Source organism: Pteropus alecto, unplaced genomic scaffold, assembly GCF_000325575.1.
Source record: "Pteropus alecto unplaced genomic scaffold, ASM32557v1 scaffold106, whole genome shotgun sequence".
NCBI classification, from domain to species: Eukaryota; Metazoa; Chordata; class Mammalia; order Chiroptera; family Pteropodidae; genus Pteropus; species Pteropus alecto.
In genome coordinates, this window is record NW_006442103.1 from 18,742,358 (window position 1) to 18,763,926 (window position 21,569).

The 21,569-nt window shown below is 36.7% G+C and overlaps 1 protein-coding gene across 2 annotated transcripts in view; it reads right to left on the reverse strand.

Annotated features, from left to right (window-relative positions):
- Window positions 1–5,444: 5,444 nt before the first annotated feature.
- The window catches only part of GOLPH3L (golgi phosphoprotein 3 like), a 23,321-nt gene continuing 7,196 nt past the window's right edge, over window positions 5,445–21,569 (reverse strand). For both annotated transcript variants that reach the window (XM_006919747.3, XM_006919746.3), the window contains 3 exons: window positions 15,758–15,889; window positions 14,486–14,600; window positions 5,445–7,668 (listed from right to left, as the gene is read on the reverse strand). In XM_006919747.3, coding sequence (XP_006919809.1) covers window positions 7,241–7,668; window positions 14,486–14,600; window positions 15,758–15,889 — 675 coding nt within the window. In that variant the 3' untranslated portion in view covers window positions 5,445–7,240. The remainder of the gene's footprint in view (window positions 7,669–14,485; window positions 14,601–15,757; window positions 15,890–21,569) is intronic.

Sequence of the window (21,569 nt, forward strand, 5' to 3'; positions counted from 1 at the left end):
ACAAGAGCCAGAGTGACTATAGGAACGGAGGGACACAGAAGAAGGAGACATAATAACTTAGACTGGCAGAACTTGGTAACCAGTTGAACGTATGACTCAATTTGGACAGTCATGTGGGGAAAGAAAATGGAAACTATTAGTCAAATCAGGTTTGGGCAATTATGGTGAAAATATATTACGAATGTGTTTAAGAGAGTAAATATCTAAAAGATGAATAAGTTCTTTTGGAAAACACTTTCTGCTATAAGCTAAGACATTTCTAACTCCAAGCTCTGCTTGTTGTCAGTGCATCTTTAGACACAGCAAGAAGGCAAGCGTAGCTAGAGCCAGAGTCAGGGAGGCATGGGCCAGGATCAGATCGCTTTGGGCTTTTGCAGGCATGGTAAGGGCTTTGGGGTTCATTTTGTGTGTGAGGGGCAGCCATCAGGTGGTGTCAAGCAGGGAGTAACACAGGTTGGTCTAACTCTTAAACTCATCACTGTGGCCGCTCTGTGTGGGGCCAAAGTGGCAGCAGCAGCTGGAAACTAATGGGGCTTTTATAACAGTTCAAGGAAGAGAGGAGAGTGGCTTGGATTGGCGGTGGCGGTGGCTGTAGAGAAGGCTGAAAATGGCTGAGTGTAGAATCTATTTTGAAAGTGCAACCAACCCACAGAATCTGCTGTCGTGAGAATAAAGGATAACGTCAGAGTTTCCGCCCTGAGCCAGTGGGTGAACGATGGCACCATTTACTGATATGGAGACACCTGAAGTAGGAGGTTTAGGAAATACAGATTTTGTTTTGGGCACATTGTATTCTATACAGAATCATTTAAAATGGTTACCAGGTCTATCAGCTGGTGGATAAATAAAAATGTGATATATCCATACAGTGGAATATTATTTGGCAATAAAAATAAATGAAGCACTGATAAATACGACGACATAGACGAGCCTTGAAAACATGCCAAGTGAAAGAAGCAGTCACAAAAGGCACATATTGCGTGAAATTTATACAAAATGTCCAGAAGAGGCAAATCTATAGAGACAGTAGATCGGCATTTGCCTGGGGCTAGGAGAAATGGGGAATGAATGCTAGTGGGTATGGATGGGCTTTTTGTTCCCTAGGGTGATGAAATGTTCTAAAATGGATGGTGGTGACAGCGCCAGGCTGCAAATATACTAAAAACCACTGAATTATTCACTTTAAATAGATATGTGGCGTGAGAATTATATCTCAATAAAGCCGTTATCAAATTATAGTAATCAAAACATTGTGAAGCTGTTTTAATAAAGGGTTTTAACCTAGTAAAAATAAAAGGAAAATGCAATGGTCAAGCGTGCTAGTCCTCTGTTAATCAAAGGAAAACTGCCTGTTCAGACTGTCCATATGCCACTACACACCTAGAACAGTGTTTGCTGATAGCAAGCAAAGTGTTTCTGAGTAATAACAGCTCCTCGGTTGCTGGATGCCCATAAAGCAGTCTTGTTTAACTCTTTTTTTAGGATAGGATTGTGTTTAGCTTAATATACACTGCCACCAGTTTTCCAAAGTATGGAAATCTGATCCTTGAGAATCTGATGCAAGCTATGTTTCTTCTCTCTCCAAAACTCACATATGCACATGCAAAAGTATGTGCAAAAATATCGTATATATTTTCAGGTGTAGAGGCTCTCTGAAGCCTACCCAAGAAGTCCAGTTTCTATAAATTAAAGCATTGGTACAGGGATTAACAGTGGCTTTCGTTTATTCGTTTTTGTGCTCAGCAGGGTCATGTGCCCAAATTTGTGAATTGACAATTTAGAAAACCTGTCGTGTGGCTGGGGGTGTGGGGGTATAAGTGGGTACGATGTACTGGTGGCACGATGTACTGAAGGTGAGCATAATCCAAACCCTGTGGCCCAGCAGCTCCGCTCCCAGTGTACGTATCCAACGGAAATGCATTCTACATCCACCGGAACACATGTGCATAAGCAGCTCTGCTTATAGTGCCTCAAGCTAGAACCCAAATGTTCAAAGTAAAATAAATGATCACAAAAAATATTGTATGATTTCATTTGTATGAAATCATACAATATTAATCATACAATATTATTGTATGATTAATATTGTATTAATCATACAATATTATTAGTAAGCAAAACTAATCTATTGTTTTAAAGTCAAGGTTGTGGTTACTTTTAACGGGGGAGACAGTGACACTGAGGTATGAAGGGGGCTTTTGGGGAGCGGTAATGATCTGTTTCTTGACCTGGGTGCCGGTTACATGGGAAGGCTCACTATTCATTATTGAGGTGCACGTTTTCGTTTACTCTGATCTATGTACTTTCTCTAGTTATGTTATGGTTCCATAAAAAGTTTAAAATGAAAAGGTAATATGAAGAGTAAGACGGAGCGGAAGAGGAAAAGACTGAATTAAAAGGAGTCATCTAATTTTTAAAATGTCTCGTATTCCCTTGAGCATTTTAAAATAAAAATATTTGTTCGGTCTTTTAAAGGTTCATAACGTTCTTAAGAATCCAGTCAGCCATTCTGTTACCTTCTCTAGCCTTCCCCTCTTTGATCATGACCATCTCTTCCTTCCTGTTCCCAGACAGAAATCTAATTTAGTTTAATATGTTGGTTTAACCTAAGCTGTCTGAGACCTTTTTGGCCTCCACCTGGGAGTTCAAGAAAAGCTGTGGTGACAAAGCTGAGGGTAGGGAGTGGGGGTGGGGGTGGGGGAAGCTTTGGCTTATTATTATTATTGTTGTTGTTGTCGTCGTTGTTGTTAACCCACAAATATTTTGAGGTATTATGGCTTTAAGTGTCCAGAAATCTTTGAAGAAGTATTCATCTTTAGACTGGGGCAGAGCTGCGGTGGGGAATTTCAACATCTCTGAAATGCAAGAAAAACTTTGGCTTTGAATTTTTTTCCCACCAAACCAGGCCTATCTATGTGGCAGAAACACGAGAATTTGGTCAAGGAACCCTTCTGAAGGGGTAGAAGCCCCTAGATTCCTGGCTGAGTTTCTAAAGTAAGTTCAGATAAAATGTGTTGTTATACTTACAGCGGTTCAATTTGATTGGGAAAAAGTGATGGTTAGATGATTGATACTCAGGAAAAAAATTTTAAAAAAAGGAAAACTAACGGTAGTGAGTTGGGCTGCCAGAAAAAGGAGATTTCTGGCAGGAAGTGACCCTCACTTTGCCTGACTTGCTGCTTTCTGGAAGAGAGGGCTCCCTTCCTCACTTATCGACGAGAAGTCATATCTGGTCTGTCTCTTTCCAAGTTACATAGACACCTGGAAAACAGTGAGGAGAAAAGATAGACCAAGGCCTTGAGAAGCATGGGGCACATAGAAATGAAGATCCATGCAATGTGGAATAGATAATAGGAAAATATAAGAAACTACTTATCTACCTCATTTCAGCATTAAAACAATTTTCTTCTTTAGAGAATGAAACACACTTTCAGAAATCATACAAATATACGTTTATGGGCATTTTAGCTGTGTAGAAAAGGGGAAAAACACATTTAAAAAAAATCAGAATCCTTACAGTTTTATTAAAATTTGATGTCAGAAAACATGCATGCAAGAAGAGTAGAATGGAATATTTAAAGCACTGTTAAAATACCCCAAAAGCAAAAATAACCCATCGACCTAGAATTCTATATCCAGTGAGATCATCCTTCAAAAGGATAAGTAAAGACTTTCTCAGACTAATACTGAGGGAATGTATGTCCAGCAGACTTGCCCTGTAAGAAATGTTAAGTTATTCAAGAAGAAAAAAGGATATGTCAGAAATTCAGTTTTATATAAAGAAAAACAGAGGAGGAATAAATGAAGGTAAACAAATAGAGTTCATTTGCTAGTTTCAAAAAAAAAAACCCTTTTCGTCTACAACTTGAATATACGTCGTCTCTTAGAATGGTATCTTTTGGAAACCTAGAGATGTACGAAAAGCACACACATTCGTGAAATTCTAACACGTAACAAGTTATTCCGCACATACTGTTTCCTCTGCCTGGAATTGCCTCAGCTCTCTCTTCTCAACCTAAAAAGATTCGTTAAAACTAAGTTTAAATGGAAGCAAGAAATGTGGTTAAAAGGATGCTTTTGAACTTGGCACTGTGTCCTCTTAGGCGAGCCTCACTACCTGAGTTTTCTGTAAAATAACCTTATAGTGTTGTGAGGAATAAATGAGATAATGTACAGAGCAGTTAGCATAGAACCTCACGAGAAAGGCGGTCAATATGAAAGCTACTGTAAACAACTCCTCTAAGTCTTTCCTGACGTTCCCAGGAAGAATGTTACTCTTCTTTGTGCTTCCACATATTAAGCTTATACTTCTACTTGAGCACAAAGATGTTTTCGCAAAGTGATAACGTAAATGAGTTTGGGCTGAAATTGTATCTCATACAACTTTTTATTAGCACCTAGCAAGTGCCAGTTAATTTGTTAAGTATTCAATAATTTTTGGATGAATGAATTATGGGCAATAAAATATGAAGCCGTGTTCTGTTTTTAACATGCAAGCCCTGTGTTTAAAATGCAAGTTCCTGGGGGGAGGGGGTAAGGGGGTGAAAAACGGGAAGGGATGAAGAAGTACAAAATGGTAGTTATAAAATAGTGGCGGGATGTAAAGCGCAGCATAAGGAACAGTCAATAATATTGTAATAACTATGTATGGTGCCACGCGGGTACTAGATTTAGTGGGGTGATCACTTTGTAAATTGTGTGCCTAATCACTATGTTGTACACCTGAAACTAATATGATACTGCATGCCAACTGTAAATGAAAAAATTAAAAAATATTTTTTAAAAAATGTAGGTTCCTGAGCCCCCAATCCCAGAGGTTGTTTTACTAAGAACCTGCATTTTGGCAAGTACCCCCCTCCTTACTCCCCCAGAATAGGTTGTTTTGGTGCAGTGGTCTTTGCACCACAGTTTGAGAAACATTTTATAAAGGATGAATTATGGGAACAACGTTTTGTCTGAGGTAAAAATAACAGGGAAGTCTAAACAGTCCTAGTAACTACATTTCTTATTGTCTCTTGTGCTGTAGATGTTTTATAGGGAAGAATAAGCTAATTATAAGCACAACAATCTTCACATGGTAACTTATAGTTAGGCATGTCATCCACCATTTGGAACTGAAGACTTTCAGCTCTTAGATGTTTCAGGTGTCACTTACAAGTAACCATTAATAGGACAGAACATACTTTCTTTTCATGGTAATAATGGTATAATTGGCTAACTTATTTTGACACAGATGGAGACACTATCTGGATTTTACATCAGCCTTGATGTACCCCATTCCCTAGTCTATATATGTGATAATTGTTTGTTGTGTATTCTAATTTTTTAAACACAGGATGAAACAGGCTGGTATCCTAGTGTAACGGGGGAGCGTTACTGGCCTTGTGTGGAAAGTTCTTATTTCCCGTTAAAAGAACTGAGGTTGTAAAACTGCACAGAGAGACCAGAGAGCCAACAAGTATCTTTATTACACAGAAATGTGAAGGTCATGTGCATGAAATCAGAAGGTGCTTTGCAGTGAACATTACGCAGATTCAAACAGAGGACATCCTCATCTTACTGAGATACAGTAAAAACACGACCAAAAGTTGCAAAAAAGAACTCGCCTTCCATACCCCTGACCAAGCTAAAACCCTCCACAGGAAAACCAGGTTTCAATTCACGCCTAATTGTTCAAATGGAAACAAAAACTAAGTCAGGTAGAGACAATACATGGGCTGGTTTTTGTATTTTTAGAGAGCCAGACTCAAGCTCTATTCAACCGCACATTGAGAATTTGTTTCACGTTAAAATTTCTATCTCTAGTTACCTAAGTGATACCTGTTGTGAAAAATGGAAAAAAAAAATGTGTATCGAGTTGGGGAATTTTGTGGGGCCAGACTGGTTTGCGGAGGGGATGAAAGTTATAATCATTCATTTAATCACTTCTGATCAGGAAGATTTAGTATCAGATCTGGGTCACCTGCATTAGCCCTTTGACAGCCTATTTCTCTCTAACGGTCAAGAGGCGGGATCCATTTCAAGTACCGGCATAATAAACGCCTGACATTAGCACAGCTTGGTGCCTGTTCCTCTCTGTTCCCAAATACTGAACTTTATATCAGCACGCTTTTGACAAAATGACCCTCCAAATAGCATTTTTCTTAATAAGCTTATCTTTGCACTACTATTTTAGAGATTTGGCTAGAAAAATGGTTGAGTTGAAACAAGACTAATGACTAGGAGGGTATCTGTGGGTTAAATACAGACAAAACTACTTCCAGAACCCTTAAATATAGACAGAATCTATCAATTTATGCAGGAAACTAAAAATAGGGAACAAGAAGATCTGGAGTTTAGATACACTATCTAGATGGAGTCTGCGAGCTGCTAACTCAGCAACTGAAATTTACAACCCTCTCAATTCGATCAGAGCAGAGGGATTTAAAAAGCAAGCAGTCTGGAGGACCAGGACGGTCACATGTCAACAAGTGGAAATTCTGATGCCACCTCCTTCCCTTACAAACTGTAATGCTGACTGTGTGAAGGAGGTGGCTAAGAGATAGATACATTTTTTTTCATATAGACTTCCATCGTAATGAATGATGGAGTAGAATAATGCTAAGAAAGAGTATAGAATACACTTCTGGTTCGATGGCTGTGAGAACCAGATACTCAACTTTGGAATATTCTCATTAGGCTAGAATAGGAAAGTGAGAAAATCACTAGTGGGACATAAAATCCCAGAGACCACCTGCTCCAAAGATTAGTTTTGTTTCCATTGACTCTTATTCAGAGATAGTTATTTCAATAAGCTACAATACTTGGCAGAGTCTGAGAGACAAAGACGGAAAACATGTATATAAGATAGAAAACAGACTTTCAAAAGTAACCAATGATTTGCTCTCTACATCTCTTTCACATTCTGTGCCTGGGGAGCTCCAAATCCCACTTAGATAATCTTGCTTATCCAAAAGCACACTGGATGGAAGTAAACCAAGAAACGAGAGAAAATGTTTATTGGGTGTGTGTGGGTTCATTCAGTTTATTCACCTCTGGAATGGAAGGATAGGGAGAAATGTCTGCTTATAACGGTCAGGGTCTATGGAGAAGTCCTGGAGTTGCTCTCCCCCAATCACAAGTCTGATTCAAGAGAAGGAAAGGAAAATGATGAAAAACATCTCATCACACAAAACTCAGTGATGGTGTCTCTGACAGTCACCAAGCCAGCAGGGAAAAAGGAGAAACCCACCTGCTGGCTTTAGGATTTATTGAAGGCTGCCAGCACAGCCCAGATCATCTCCGTGGCACTGTGCTTTGTCCCCTCCACTTCGGGGTCCAGTTCTACTAGGTCCTTGGCTCGATTCATTGCCACATCATACCTGTCATCTGTCAGAGAGGAGAAGACATTCTCTAGCACATCGGAGGAGTGCGCTAGAACCAGGAGTGCTAGTGTTCGCTTGTCCATACGCTGAGGGTCATTTACCCACCGTTCTAGGACACTATCTTGGAGTTTCTTCACTAGTCGCTGTTTCTCTGTTGTATTGGTCACTGGATGAGTAGTCATGTCAAATAGGAGGAAATTCTGCTTCTCAGTGGTTAGAATACCCTTCTCGACGAGGTTCTTTGCAATTCGCTCTCTTACGTTTCTCAGCTGGTACTGTAATTTGAATGGGTTCCAGGTCTCGCCTACGGGGAAAAGAAACAGAAAACTTGGAACAACATTATAAATCAATTAGACCTAACAAGACGTCTATAGAACATTCTACCCTGTAACAGCAGAGTACACATTATTCTCAAGTATACACGGAACATCCTCCAGGATATGCTAGGCCATAAAACAAGCCTTAATAAATTTAAAAGACTGAAAACATACAAAGTATGCTATATCCAACCACAATGGAATTAAATTAAAAATCAGTAACAGGAGGAAATTTGGGAAATTCAAGAAACGTGGAAGCTAACAACATATTCCTAAATAACCGATAGGTCAAAGAAAAAATCACAAGGGAAACTAAAAAAAAAATACTCTGAGTTGAATGCACACGAAAACACAACATACTAAAACTTACAAGATGCAACTTAAAGCAGTGTCAGGAAGGAAATTTATGACACCAAGTGTTATGTTAGAAAAGGGTATGTCAAATCAATAACCTAACCTACCTTAAAAAACTGGAAAATAAGAGCACACTGAACCCAAAGCAAACAGAAGAAATAAAATAATAAATATGCGAGTGCAAATAGAGAAAATAAAAACAATAGAGAAAATCAGTAAATCAAAATTGGTTCATTGAAAAGATCAACAAAACTGACTAGCCTAGACTGAGCAAGAGAAAGAGAGAAGACTCAAATAACTAAAATTAGGAATGAAAGAGGAGACATCACTACTGACCGAAAAATAAAAAGGGTAATAAGGAGATAATACTATAAACAACAGTATGTCAACAAATTAGATAACTAAGAAGAATGAACAAATTCCTTAAAACGCACAAATTACCTAAACTGACTCAAGAAGAGAAAATATCAATAGATCTACAAGTAAACAGATTGAATAAATAAACTTTAATATATAAAGTTTTAAAACTTCCCACAATGAAAAAAAAATTTCCCACAATGAAAAGAGTGGCCAACGTGACTTTACTGGTAATTCTACCAAACATTTAAAGAATACCGATCCTTCACAAACTCTTTAACTAATCTATACAGTAAGTATTACTCTGATGCCAGAACCAGATAAAGACATCACAAGAAAACTACAGACCAATATCCCTTATGAATATAGGTACAAACATCTCAACGAAATACTAACAAAACAAATACTGCAACAGATAATAAATACTATGTAACATGATCGGGTGGGACTTATATAAGAAATGCAAGTTTGTTTTAACATCCAAAAATCCAATTATGTAATACACTATACCAATGGAATAAAAGGCAAAACCAAATGATCATCACAATAGACACAGAAAAAGTATTTGACAAAATCCAACATCCTTATATGATAATAACACTCAACAAACTACAAATGGGCAGGAACTTCCTCAACTCGATAGAAGGTATTTACAAAAAACCCACAGCAAGCACCATACTTAATGGTGAAAGGCTGAATATTGTCCTGCTAAGATCAGGAACAGGACCAAGGATGTCTATTCTCATCACTTCTATTTAGAACTGTTCTTCCTGGAGGTTTTAGCCAGGGCAATTAAGCAAAAATAAGAAACAAAGGTATCCAGGTTAGACAGGAAGAAGAAAAACTATCTTTATTTTTAGGTGACATGATACTGTTTATAGAAAATTCTAAGGAATACACTTAAAAATTATTACAACTAATACATGTTCAGCAAGGTTGCAGGATACAAGATTAATATATAAAAATCAACTGAATTTCTATACATTAGCACTGAACAACCTGAAAACACAAAATATAGACAATGATTACATTTACATTAGCATTAAAAAGAACAAAATATTTAGGAATAGATTTAACAAAATAAGTACAAGACCTATGCACTAATAATTACAAAACATTGTTGAAAGAAATTAAGAAGATTTAAATAAATGAAACGACATCCCATGGAGCAGAAGACATATTATTAAGACAGCAATATTCCCAAGTTGATCTTCAGATTCAACACAATCCCTATTAAAATCCTAATCTGCCTTATAGCAGAAATTGACAAGCTGATCTCACAATTCATATTGAAATGTAAAGGCCAAAATTATCTTGAAAAGAAGAACAAAGTTGGAGGACTCACATTTGCTGATTTCAAAATTACTACAAAACTACACTAATCAAGATAGTGTGATATTGCATAAGAACAAACATACAGATCAATGGAAGAGTTTAGAAATAACCCCAAACATTTATGGTCAAATGATTTTTCACAATGGTATCAAGACAATTCATGGAGGAAAGAAAAGTCTTTTCAACAAATAGTGTTAGGACAACTAGGACGCAGTATATACCCTCAAGCGAAAGAATAAAGTTGGAGCACTACCTCTCACACCATAACTCAAAATGGAGTTTAGACTTAAATAAAGAGATAAAGCTATAAAACTCTTAGAAGGAAATACAAGAATAAACACAGGATAAATCTTCACGACACTGGGTTAGGCAATGGTTTCAGAGATATTACATCAAAAGCACAAGCAACAAAAGAAAAAAAATAATTGAAATGTACCCAAATTGAAGACTTTTATGCTTTGAAGAACACCATCAAGAAAGTAAAAAGACAACCCACAGAGTAGAAGAAAATTTTTGTAAGTCATGTATCTGATAAGAGATTTGTATCTAGAATATATATTTAAAAAGTATAACTCAAAAGATAAAAATAATTAAAAAATGGGTACAAAATCTGAATACAGAATTCTCCAAAGGGAGATATATAAATGGCCAATAAGTACATACAAAGATGCTCACGACCATTAGTCATTAGAAAAACACAAAGAATATTACAATAAGATACTACCGCATACTCACTTGGATGGCTAAAAAAAAAAAAGCAGAGAATAATAAGTGTTGATGAGGATGTGGAGGAACTGACACTCTCACAGATTGATAGTGTGAACAAATGTAAAATGGTGTTGCCAGTGTGAAAACCAGTCCCTATTCTGTCCTCCAGAAGTTTAAAATCTAGTATGAGGTGATAGTGGGGAGACAAAAATAATATTTGAAGTGGGACCTAATGACAAACTGGATAAAGTTCTTTAAATGTTAATCATTGAGGTATGACGTCAGGAATGGCAGAGGAGGAAGGGCCAGAAATCCATCTCTCTATCTAGACAACAGTTGTACAAGCAGAATCTACCTTTAAAATAACTATTTTGGAACTCTGGAGTCTATTTGAACGTTTGTAGGTTCCAGGGCAAGGCTTGGCTGGCAAACTATGGTTAATGTCAATTTCAGCCTTCACGCAGTAGTGGCTACTTAGCTCCCAGCCCATGACAGCGATCTGTGGTTTTGTTGCAGCTTGCTGGGGTCAGGGTGGGCAATAAGGACATGTCCTTGAAATTATCAAGATCTCTGCTCTGATTATGGATTGCAGCTTCTAATGGCTGACATGCTGGTGAGGGTTGGCTGCCATTGTTCCAATCCCTACCAGCTGCAGCAGCTATACAGGGAGATTCAGAGGATAACATTGTGGTTTTTCTTTTACATTCAAAAACACGTGCATATACACTGTATATTAGAAAGCCACTGTGCTTGCTCAGGAAGAGAAGTAACTTCAGAAAAGATCTGAGTCTGAAGCTTTCACCTCATCTGATCCACGGCACGGAGACATTGTATAACACCAACACCAACACCACCCCCACCACCGACAAGAGAAAGAGCAAACCCTGGGAAATGGGGTAATCTGATTTTGAGATTAAAATGTCCAGTTTTCAACAACAACAACAAAAAAATCACAAGACATAACAAAACACCAGGAAAGTATGGCCCATCAATGGAACAAAAGATAATGACATAATATGTATCTGAGAAAGTGCAGATGTCAGATTTACTAGACAAAGACTTGAAAACAACTGTCTTAAAGTTGCTCAAAGGAAGACATGGACCAAGATAGGAAAAAATGTATAAACGAAATGAGAATATTAATAAAGAAAACAAGTGAAAAAAAATCAAATGGACCAATATTTATACTGTAGAAGTCACAGAAGAAGAGAGTTGTCACATATGAGTTGTCACATACTAGGAACCCTCAATGATTATCAGCAGATTTCTCATCAAAAACTTTGAAGGCCAGAAGGCAGTGGGCTGACATATTCAAAGAGCTGGAAACAATGTACCAAAACTCTATCGACTGAGAATTCTATATTCAGGAAAACTGTCCTTCAAAAATAAGAGAGATATTGAGACTTTCTCAGATAAACAAAAACTGAAGAAGTTAGTTACCACTATGCTTGCCCTATAAGAAATGCTTAAAAAGAGTCCCGTGGGTGAAAATGAAAGCCAGACAATGACTGGAAGCCATGTGAAGAAATCAAGATTTCTAATAATGGCAAATATATGGACAACTATAAAAGCTAGTATTGTAATTTTGGTTTGTACCACCACTTTTTATTTTCTATTTGCTTTAAAAGATACATATATTAAAAAAAAAACAATTATTAATCTATGTTATTGGGCACACAATGTATAAAGATATAATTGGTGACATCAAAACAGAAAAAGGATGAAACAAAGCTATATAGGGGCAGAGACTTTGTATGTAATTGACGTTAAATTGGTATAAATTCAAATTAGGTTGCTATAACATTAGGATACCAATTCCCATGATACCAACAAAGAAAACAGCTATGGAATATACACAAAAGAAAATGAGAGAAAGCAAAAATGCTTCATTACAAAAAATCAACTAAACACAAAAGAAGACAGTAATGCAGGAAATGAGGGACAAAACAGCTGTAAGACATATAAAAAACAAGCAGCAAAATGGCAGAAATGTTTGCTTATCAGTAATTAAATATAAATGAATTAAACTATTCAATCATAAGACTAGGATTGGAATGGACTAAAAAACATCCAACTATATGCTGTCTATAAAGGACTCGCTTTAGATCAAATTACACACCAATAACACTTATGAATATAGATGCAAAAATCTTTAATAAAATATTAGCAAATTGAATCCAACAGCATGATCAAGTGAAATTTATCCCAAGATTGTAACATAAGACAATCAGATGTGCAAAGAATCTGAACAGACGTTTTTCCCAAGAAGACATAAGGTGGCCAACAGATACATGAAAAAGTGCTCAGCATCACTGGAGAAAAGAAAATCAAAACCCCAATGAGATATCACGCATGTTAGAATGGCTATTATCACAAAGACAAGAAACAACAAGCATTGATGAGGATGTGGAGAAACTGGAACCCTCATGAATGGCTGTCGAGAATGTAAAAGGGTGCAGCCTCTGTAGAAAACAGTTTGGCAGTTTCTCAAAACACAGAACATATGACCTAGAAATTCTACTCCTAGGTATCCTAGGTATGTATCCAAAAGAACGGAAAGCAGAGACTTGAACAGATATTTGTACACCAATGTTCACAGCAGCATTATACACAATAGCCAAAAGGTGGAACTAGCCCAAGTGTCTATCAATAGATGAAATGGATAAACAAAGTGTGGTATACAGAGAACGGAATATTATTCAGCCAAAAAAAGGAAGGAGCTTTTGATATATTCAACAACATGAATGGACGTTGAAAACATGCTTAGTGAAAAAGCCAGACATAGAAGGACAAATACTATGTGATTCACTTCTGAGTTACCTAGTACAGGCAAATTCATAGAGAAAGAAAGTAGATGAGTGGTTGCCAGGGAATGGGGGGAGGGAGGAAGAGGGATGGTTGGTATGATGAGAAAGCTTTGGGTAGAGAGAGAGGTGATGGTTATGCAACACTAGGAATGTATTTAATGTCACTGAATTAATTGAACACTTAAGAGTGGTTAAAATAATAAATATTATGTTATGCATAGTTTACCACAATAAAAAAGTTAACTATATACCCAAAAGAAATGAAAACATGTCCACACAAAAACTTGTACATAAATGTTCATAACAGCATCATTCATAATAGCCAAAAAGTGGAAGTGACTCAAATGTCTATCAAATGAGATATGGATAAACAAATGTGTTATATCCACATGACAAAATATTATATTCAGCAGCATAGAGGAGCCCAGGTAAAACTGGGGAAAGTCTAATCAGATTGGTGTCTTGTATCAATGTCAACATCCTGGTTGTTATATTATACTGGGCAAAGCATATAAGAGATCTATTATTTCTTACAATTTCATGTGAATCTACAAATATCTCAGTAAAAAAGTTTCGATTAAAAAAAGTTGTTCTAGAAGGTAAAGTGGCTATGACCTCAAAGTGGTCTGTGAAAGATCCTCCTAAAATTTTATGCCATAGATCTAGTTATTGGCATTAAAGTTTTTGAACTCACCCTTAAGAAAGAAAAAAGGAATGAAGTATTAATACATGCCACAACATGGATGAACCTTGAAAACATTATCTGAAGAAGCCAGTCATAAAAAACTGCAAGTCGTATGATTCTATTTATTATAAAATATCTGGAATAGCAAATCTGTAGAGATGGAATGTAGATTAGTGGTTGTCTAGCGCTGGGCTGGAGGATTGGGGGAAATGGAGGGAAAACTGTGAATGAGTATGGGGTTTACTTTGAGGGAGATGAGAATGTTCTAAACTTAAGATTGTGATGGTTGTGTGAATATACCCATTAAATTGCACACGTTAAATGGGTCGATATATGGTACATGACTTACATGTCAATAAAGATGTCACAAAATTTCTTGTGAAGAATACTGTCAAAAAGCTCATGAGGTAGGGTGGCAGAGGTAAGGTTATGCTTTGGAAAATTTTAGGTATTGATGAACTGTGATTTTTCTGTCCCTCATTAGTACTACTTTTTCAGACCTTAAGAGTAGGAGAAAGATTACAAAGTGTGGGGTTTCTGAGTTCTGAGCCACCTTACCGGTGAGTAGCTCTATCCATGTCTGGACAGTTTCTGTGGGTTCAGTGGCTTTGATGTGTTTGAGAGTTTCGTCCAGCAAAACATCACCTGTTGGGCTGTCTGACTTCAGCAGTACCTTTTAGGAAAGAAGAAACAAGGGCCCCTGTTTCACTCACTTCATTCAAATTAAAATCTTTCAAATACCATATATACATCATTGGTTAAATGTTGTAGAAAATGCAAAGCAGCATAATATACTGTCCTTGTTCTCAAGTTAAAACATCTAGTATGGAGTGATAATAGGGAGACAAAAAGAAATGTGAAGTAGGCCCTAGTGACAAACTGGATATAAATGATAATGCGGAAAAGATTTAACAGTAACTCTTTGAGTCTGGAAAACCTACTTGTAAAACAATAAAGGTAAGAAAGTCAGCAAAAGAAGCCAGTTTTGGGGGAAAGTTAAGTTTGGTTTTAACTGATATGGGGTAGCCAAGGTGAAATGTCTAGCCAATAGTTAAATGTGTTCCTGGGGTAAAAAAAAGACAGGCCTAGGATTTGTGACTTCATATCATGAAAGTGACAGATGAAACTGTGAAGGTAAATGAAGTCCCCAAAAAGATACCAGTTATGCAAAGGGATACAAACTGGGATGCAGATGTTAAAGAACAAGGAATACAGGAAATAGGGTACAGCCAGAGAAACAAGAGCATGTATGACAACACAGGCCACGGATGCAGGTTCAAGTAGGAGGAGTGGTCAAGTGTCAAATGTAGGTTAAAGAGAAAAACAAAGACCAAAAAGCTGGTGATAAGTAGTTGCAGGAGAGTCTTGAATATGACAGGGAAGCTGTCAGTGGGAAAAATGAGTAAGGAAATGGAGTCAGGAGGATGCTACATGTTGGAGAGGACTTGCAGCAGATGCGAGGAGAAACCGGTTATCTGAGGGTGAGGAGGGTGAAGCAGAGACCACCTGACCCACACGTTTGCACCCTCCTTAGTAACACTGTTTCATGGGGTTATAGCTACAGCTATAGAGGGAGGAATAATCAACTGCACCTTAAATGTGATTTTTGGCATAAATTTTTTAAAAAGCATGAAATTCTTGTAACTCTTTAGACTATGGATACTTAGATTTCTCCCTCTGATATAGGATAATTAAACCTGTTCGACAATGAGACAGCTGAGTCAATGATGTTTATCTTGTCTCACTACTGAAATCTTCCTATTTCTTCAAAATGGACCACAGGTCCCTGCCCTTTCATAAGCTAGAGGATGTCCCCAGAGGACGCTGTACCTTTCTGTCTAGTAGTCGCTTCTTACGCATGGTGGGGGGTTCCAGATAGATCCGACCCCGCATGGCCAGCTCTATGAGGATGCCCCCTCGCAGGCCAGATGAAATGCAGTCATTCCAGAAAGATGTGTAACCCTAGAAAAGGGGAACAGAGAAAGAATGTTCTGAAAGAGATATGGACTTGCAGCAAGCACCCTAAAGAGCTGCTTTGTTGTGATTTGTTTCATGTCATGTTACATGAACTCAAAGCAAAATACAGAATAAGAGAAAAGAATCTCTCCTTAATTCGCCCCCTCTCAAATATGATCTTCTACCTGACTTTAAGCTCTTTGTGTATTACTGTGGTTTGCTGTTAGTTAATAACTGGCATGCCAAATTTTAATTTTTGAGAATTCTGGCTTCTCTGAAATCTCTTTCCTTACATTCTAAATTTCAGAGTGGGATACAAATAAGTAGAAAAATGTATACACCATTTGAGCCTTTTACTCCTCCAAGATATGTATTATTTATAAGCTATTTTGATGGATGGTGTAGTAAGATCCCAGTCCTGCCACTGACTAGTTAAGAGCCTTAGGTATGTTACTTAACCTTTCTCAAGTGCAACGTCCTCATCTGTACAATGAGGACACGAATATCTTTGTTTGCTGTGAGGAACAAATGAGATGTTATACATAAGAAAGCATTTATTACAGTGCCTGGTGTACAGTAGGCACTTAAATGTTATTCTCCCTTCCCTAGATGATAAAGAGGATACAAAGACATGTAAGAAATAGCCAGTGTCTTAAAATCTAGCTGGAAAGACCATACAAACTTGAGGAAAGTTCTGTGACAATATAAAGTTTAAATAAAAGCTCAATTTAAAAAGCAGAAGACTAGACAGGCATAAATGATGGTTGGAAGTTTGGTTTAGATGACAGTGTTTCAATTATAAATCACTTTTGGGCTACAGCAGTCAGAAATTCCTAAGGGACCCATCCGATTTGGGGTTTGAAGAATAGGTTAAATTGACAGAGAGGGAGGGTTTTCCAGATGAAGGAAATCGTCCAAATTCTACCTGCTCTTCAAAAGGGCATTTTAAACTAAAGTGTCAAGGACAGATATCTAAGATATGCTTAGAGAGCTAACTCAAGGATTTAAAGAGAAATTATGAGATTAAGTTGATCGTGGTCAGCCTTGTGGAAAGCCTTGATGTTTTCGACTTTTTACTGAACGGCAATGTTAAATCCTAAAGTTTCTGAGCAAGGGCTTCTGATTAACACAAGGAAGAACCATCATGGTTCTCAAAACTGTTTAACAGTCCTTAGCTAACTGGGGGGAGCACTCCTTCTCACTGGAGAGAAGTTGGGTGAGATGCTGGCAGGGAGGGTGCAGTGTGGCTTTAAAGCATCACCAAAACTAAATCGCCAGTAAGACTGGTAATGTCTCTAATATTTACTGAACACTCATTATGCAGGACATTTGTGCAAATGCATTATCTGATTGCATCTTCACAACAACCCTGTAAGGGGGCACTATTATCCACATTTTAAAGATGAGAAAACTAAGGCTTATGGGGGTTATATAATATGACACAGGGCACAAAGCTAAAGAGAGGCAAAGAATTTTTTATTACACATTTTTTTTAAATTGCATTTTTTAAAATCTTTATTGCTTTGGAAGTTATACACTCCCTTTTCTTTAGGAAAGTTATTCTTAACATTTAACATGCACGGCAATTTAAAATTAATATGAGATCCAGTTTATTTTTAAAACAGATTAATATATTAACCACTCACCTAGCTGACCAATATTTTCTTTTTTTAACCTCACAAATTAGACATTATTAGCACCATCATTATTCTATACAGGCGGCACTCGTTCAGATTTACTCGGATGCTTACCGATCTTGCTCACCATTCGTTCTTGCAGCTCAGACCTCCTTTGTGGTACCATTTTCCTTCTTCCTAAAGTAGAATTTCCTTAACTGAAAGTCTGTTAGAGGCAAACTCTATTTAGTTTATCTGAAACGTCTTTATTTTACCATCATTCTTGAAAGACAGTTTCTCTGGATATAAAATTCTAGGCTGATAGTTTTCTCTTATCACATTGAAGATATCACGCCTTCCTCTTCTAGCTTCCACTGTTGCAAGTAAGGAATCTATCATCCTTATTGATTGTGGTTTCTTTGTCGGTGATTTGCCTTTTCCCCTTGGTCCTTTAAGATCTTCTCTCTTCGTCTTTTTCACTTTGACTACAACATGACTGTGTGAATTTACTTATCCTGTTTGGTATATGCTTCCTGTATCTGTAGGTTCATTTCTTAGTTCTTAAATATTCTCAGTTCTTATCTCTAAGAATATTGGCTTTCTTCCATTTTCTTTATTCTTTCCTTCTGAGACTTCAATCTTTCTCATTCTAATCCCCATGTCTTTTAGTTTCTTTTAATGTTTTCCATTTCCTTTGTCTCTGTATTTCTTTCTGAAGAGTTATTTCATACCTGGCTTCCAATTTACTTTCTGCACCTATATCTAACATGTGAAACTAACCCTGAGATTGTGATTTCAACCATTTTTCATTTCTAGAAGTTCTATGTAGTTGCTTTTCACATTTGCCTGGTCATTTGTGATCATTTTTGCTGCTGTTGTTCATTCTGTGATTCTTTTATTTCTTTAAAAATGTCATAGAAATTTTCTATTGTCTGATCTGAGGTCCTTGAATGACCTATTTATTATTTCTGCTGATTCTTTCTTTGTTGTATCTTTGTATGTTTGATGATATTTGATTAAGCGCTCCATTTTAATTTTTTGTGAATGTGCAAGATTTTGGAGGCCTAAATTGAGGCTGTCTTCCTCCAGAGAGGAAGATCTGCATTTGCTACTCCCAAGAGTCAGATGCGGGGGTTTAGAGGGACTGCCACACAACTGGGACCACATTTACACCTAGCTTTCCCGTTTCATCTCAACCCCAAGGTTTATTCCTGACCACCCAATTCCTGAATCTCTGGACTGGTTTGGCAATTTGCTTCAGGGCCATCTGTTTTTCATGTTTGTTTATTGCTTGCTTCTAGGATTTTAATTTTGGTGTTTGTTTCGTTTGGGAAGTAAAGATTTCCTTTACTTCCCAAAGGTCCAAGAATACATTAAAAATGAAGTTTACTCAAACTTACTACCTGACCACAACACTGCCAGAGAAAGGTAGAGGCTTCTAATTCCACTTTTCCCATGGCCAGGGTGAGCTTGAAGCTCAAGTCTAATATTGACTCCCTTTCCCTCTGCTTAAAACTCTTCGAACGCTCCTTCCAGTCAAGTCCAAATTCCTTAGTATAGCACTGAAACCACGACGTTACTTACTAGTGTCTCTCTGGCCTTTTCCCCAGGAACGCTATGCTCTAGCTTTCCGGAACTACTGTAAGTACTCTAATGCATCATTTTTGCCTACTGGCTTTTGCACACACAGTTCTGTCTAGAAGAACAAATACTTTTTTCCTCAACTCCTCCTTGTTCTTAAGGATTGAGTGTAGGGGTCACATCTTCCATGTAACCCTCTCTGACACTGTCTATCCTCTACTCCACCCTCTGGGTTAGGATTCTCTCCTGGGTGTGCCTATGTATATATACTCCCCCTGTCACTTATTATATCACATTGCAGTGAACTGTTTGTCCTCAGTAGACTATAAATTTTTAGAGTATCTGACTGACACACAGTATTTCTCAATAAATGTTTCTTGAAAGCATAAATTTATGATTGAAATACATTAACCTGGCAAAAGCTCAGCTTTAACCATAAATATCCCTAGACATATCCGAATTTCCTGAGGGCCTGATCTTAGGCTCAAAGCCGGGTTTAGTTCTCTCCACTGCCTGTCTCATGGCTATTTCGTCCTCTCTGTAACTTCTCTTTAAGGAAAAAGGTGGTTTTTGTTTTTTTTTTCTTTTTAGGGGGGTGGTTAATACTTTGTTTTATATAACTTAGTTGCCTAATTAAGGTTAAACTATAACTTACTTCAGAATGTATAGTTTACTTAGATATAACTTTTACATAATCCTGGTGACTATACATCAACAGGTGTACAAACATTTCAGCTAGTATTAAAGTGACTAGAGGCAAGTTTTCTTTTGCTTTTCCATCTCTTCCTGACCTTACAGCTTCTGTTTCAGTGATAGTGGTGTCAGATTTTCAATAGAACTATGAGAAGCATTGTAAATAAACAATTGGAGACCAGGATATAGAAAATGTATGTTTTTGAATATCACCCTTTCCCATCATAGTATCTCATAATATGTAAAACTCTTCAAATGAGTTTTTAAAACTCATTTCTTTTTATTAAGTCAAAAAGTATAAAAATACACATGTGGAGTTTTAAAAAATAATTATAAATCTAAGGTCTATTTTCCTAGAAATATGTCTAGCTGCCTTGATGAATTCTCAAACCATCTGTAATGAAGACTCTGTGTTAAAGTGCTAATGCTTAAGTATGCAGAATGATCTAGCACATATATATGAAAATTCACCATTCGAACATCAAAGTTAATTACCAAAGGCTATACACATCAGGGAAAAGAGAAAGAAAAATTTTAGGATCTACTAAAACAAATGGAATTGCACATTGCCTCATGGCCAACAGAGAATCTTGGAGGAGTAGCAGAATGAGATCTTTGGTTAGTGTACTTTGTTCTGTCTTAATTATAAAGTAATATATATATGATTGTAAACAAAAAAAAAGAGAAAAAAGAAAAAAAGATCGTATTATAGAAACATATAATTTAGAAAGTAAAAGTCTCCTATGACCTTATTCCCTCAAGATAACTGTTTAGTGGGTATTTTCTAGATTTCATATATTCTATTATGTATTTATTAATATTATTCGTAGAAATGAGATCCTACAGAGTGGCAACTCTTTCACTCACCCATTATTTCGGGTATCTTTCCACATCAGCAAATATAGACCTACCGCATTCACTGTAATGGCTTCACAGTACTGCATTTTAGATGCACTGTAATTTATTTATCTGAGCTCTTACTGATGTACATTTGAGTTGCTTATAGTTTTTGACCATTATAAAAAATGCAATAGAGAAATACTCATGTTTGTGTATATTTCTGTTGAATAAATTCCTAGAAGAAATTTTTGAGTCAAAGATTATACATATTTAAATTTTGGATAATGTCATTTTGCTCTTGTAAGAGGCTGAGCAATGAGGTTTCAATATTTTAAGATAGTCAGCACTTAAAGAAGAATTTCCGCCTAGTCAAGTATTCCTTATTCAAACTTCCTTGAAGACACACCTTAAAACAACTCTGAAGGTTAAAAATTTTAAAGTTAACTGCTTAGGATAAAAATAGGTAGTAAAGCAAAGAAACTTAAAGCTTAATTAAAAGCCATGCTTATAAGGAGTTTTTTAAAATGTTAGAAAAATCCTTATAATAAAATTAAATGAAAAACAGCCAAATACATAATTATGTAGTCAAGATTTTCATAATTATGTAAAATACTTTTAAAAATGGTTTTCCAATTTTTCCAAATTAGTTACACTGAGAAAAATATCATTTTATTAGGAAAAATCTCAGAAAAAAAATACCCTTCTACAACTTATTGGCCATTTAACTTTAACTCCAAAAAAAAGAGGACGATATATGCATAGAAAGGTCAAGAAGAGAAAAATATTTTGAAAACTCAAGTTATACAAACACAACATATGAAGGAGACAAAAAGAGATGAAATGTCTCACATCAAGTTTACAGGCTCAGTGATTACAGCTGAAAGTCCAAATTTAAGTGGGTCATTTTTGACTTTATATCAATATCAGATATTTCATAAGAAAACAGTGTGCATCTG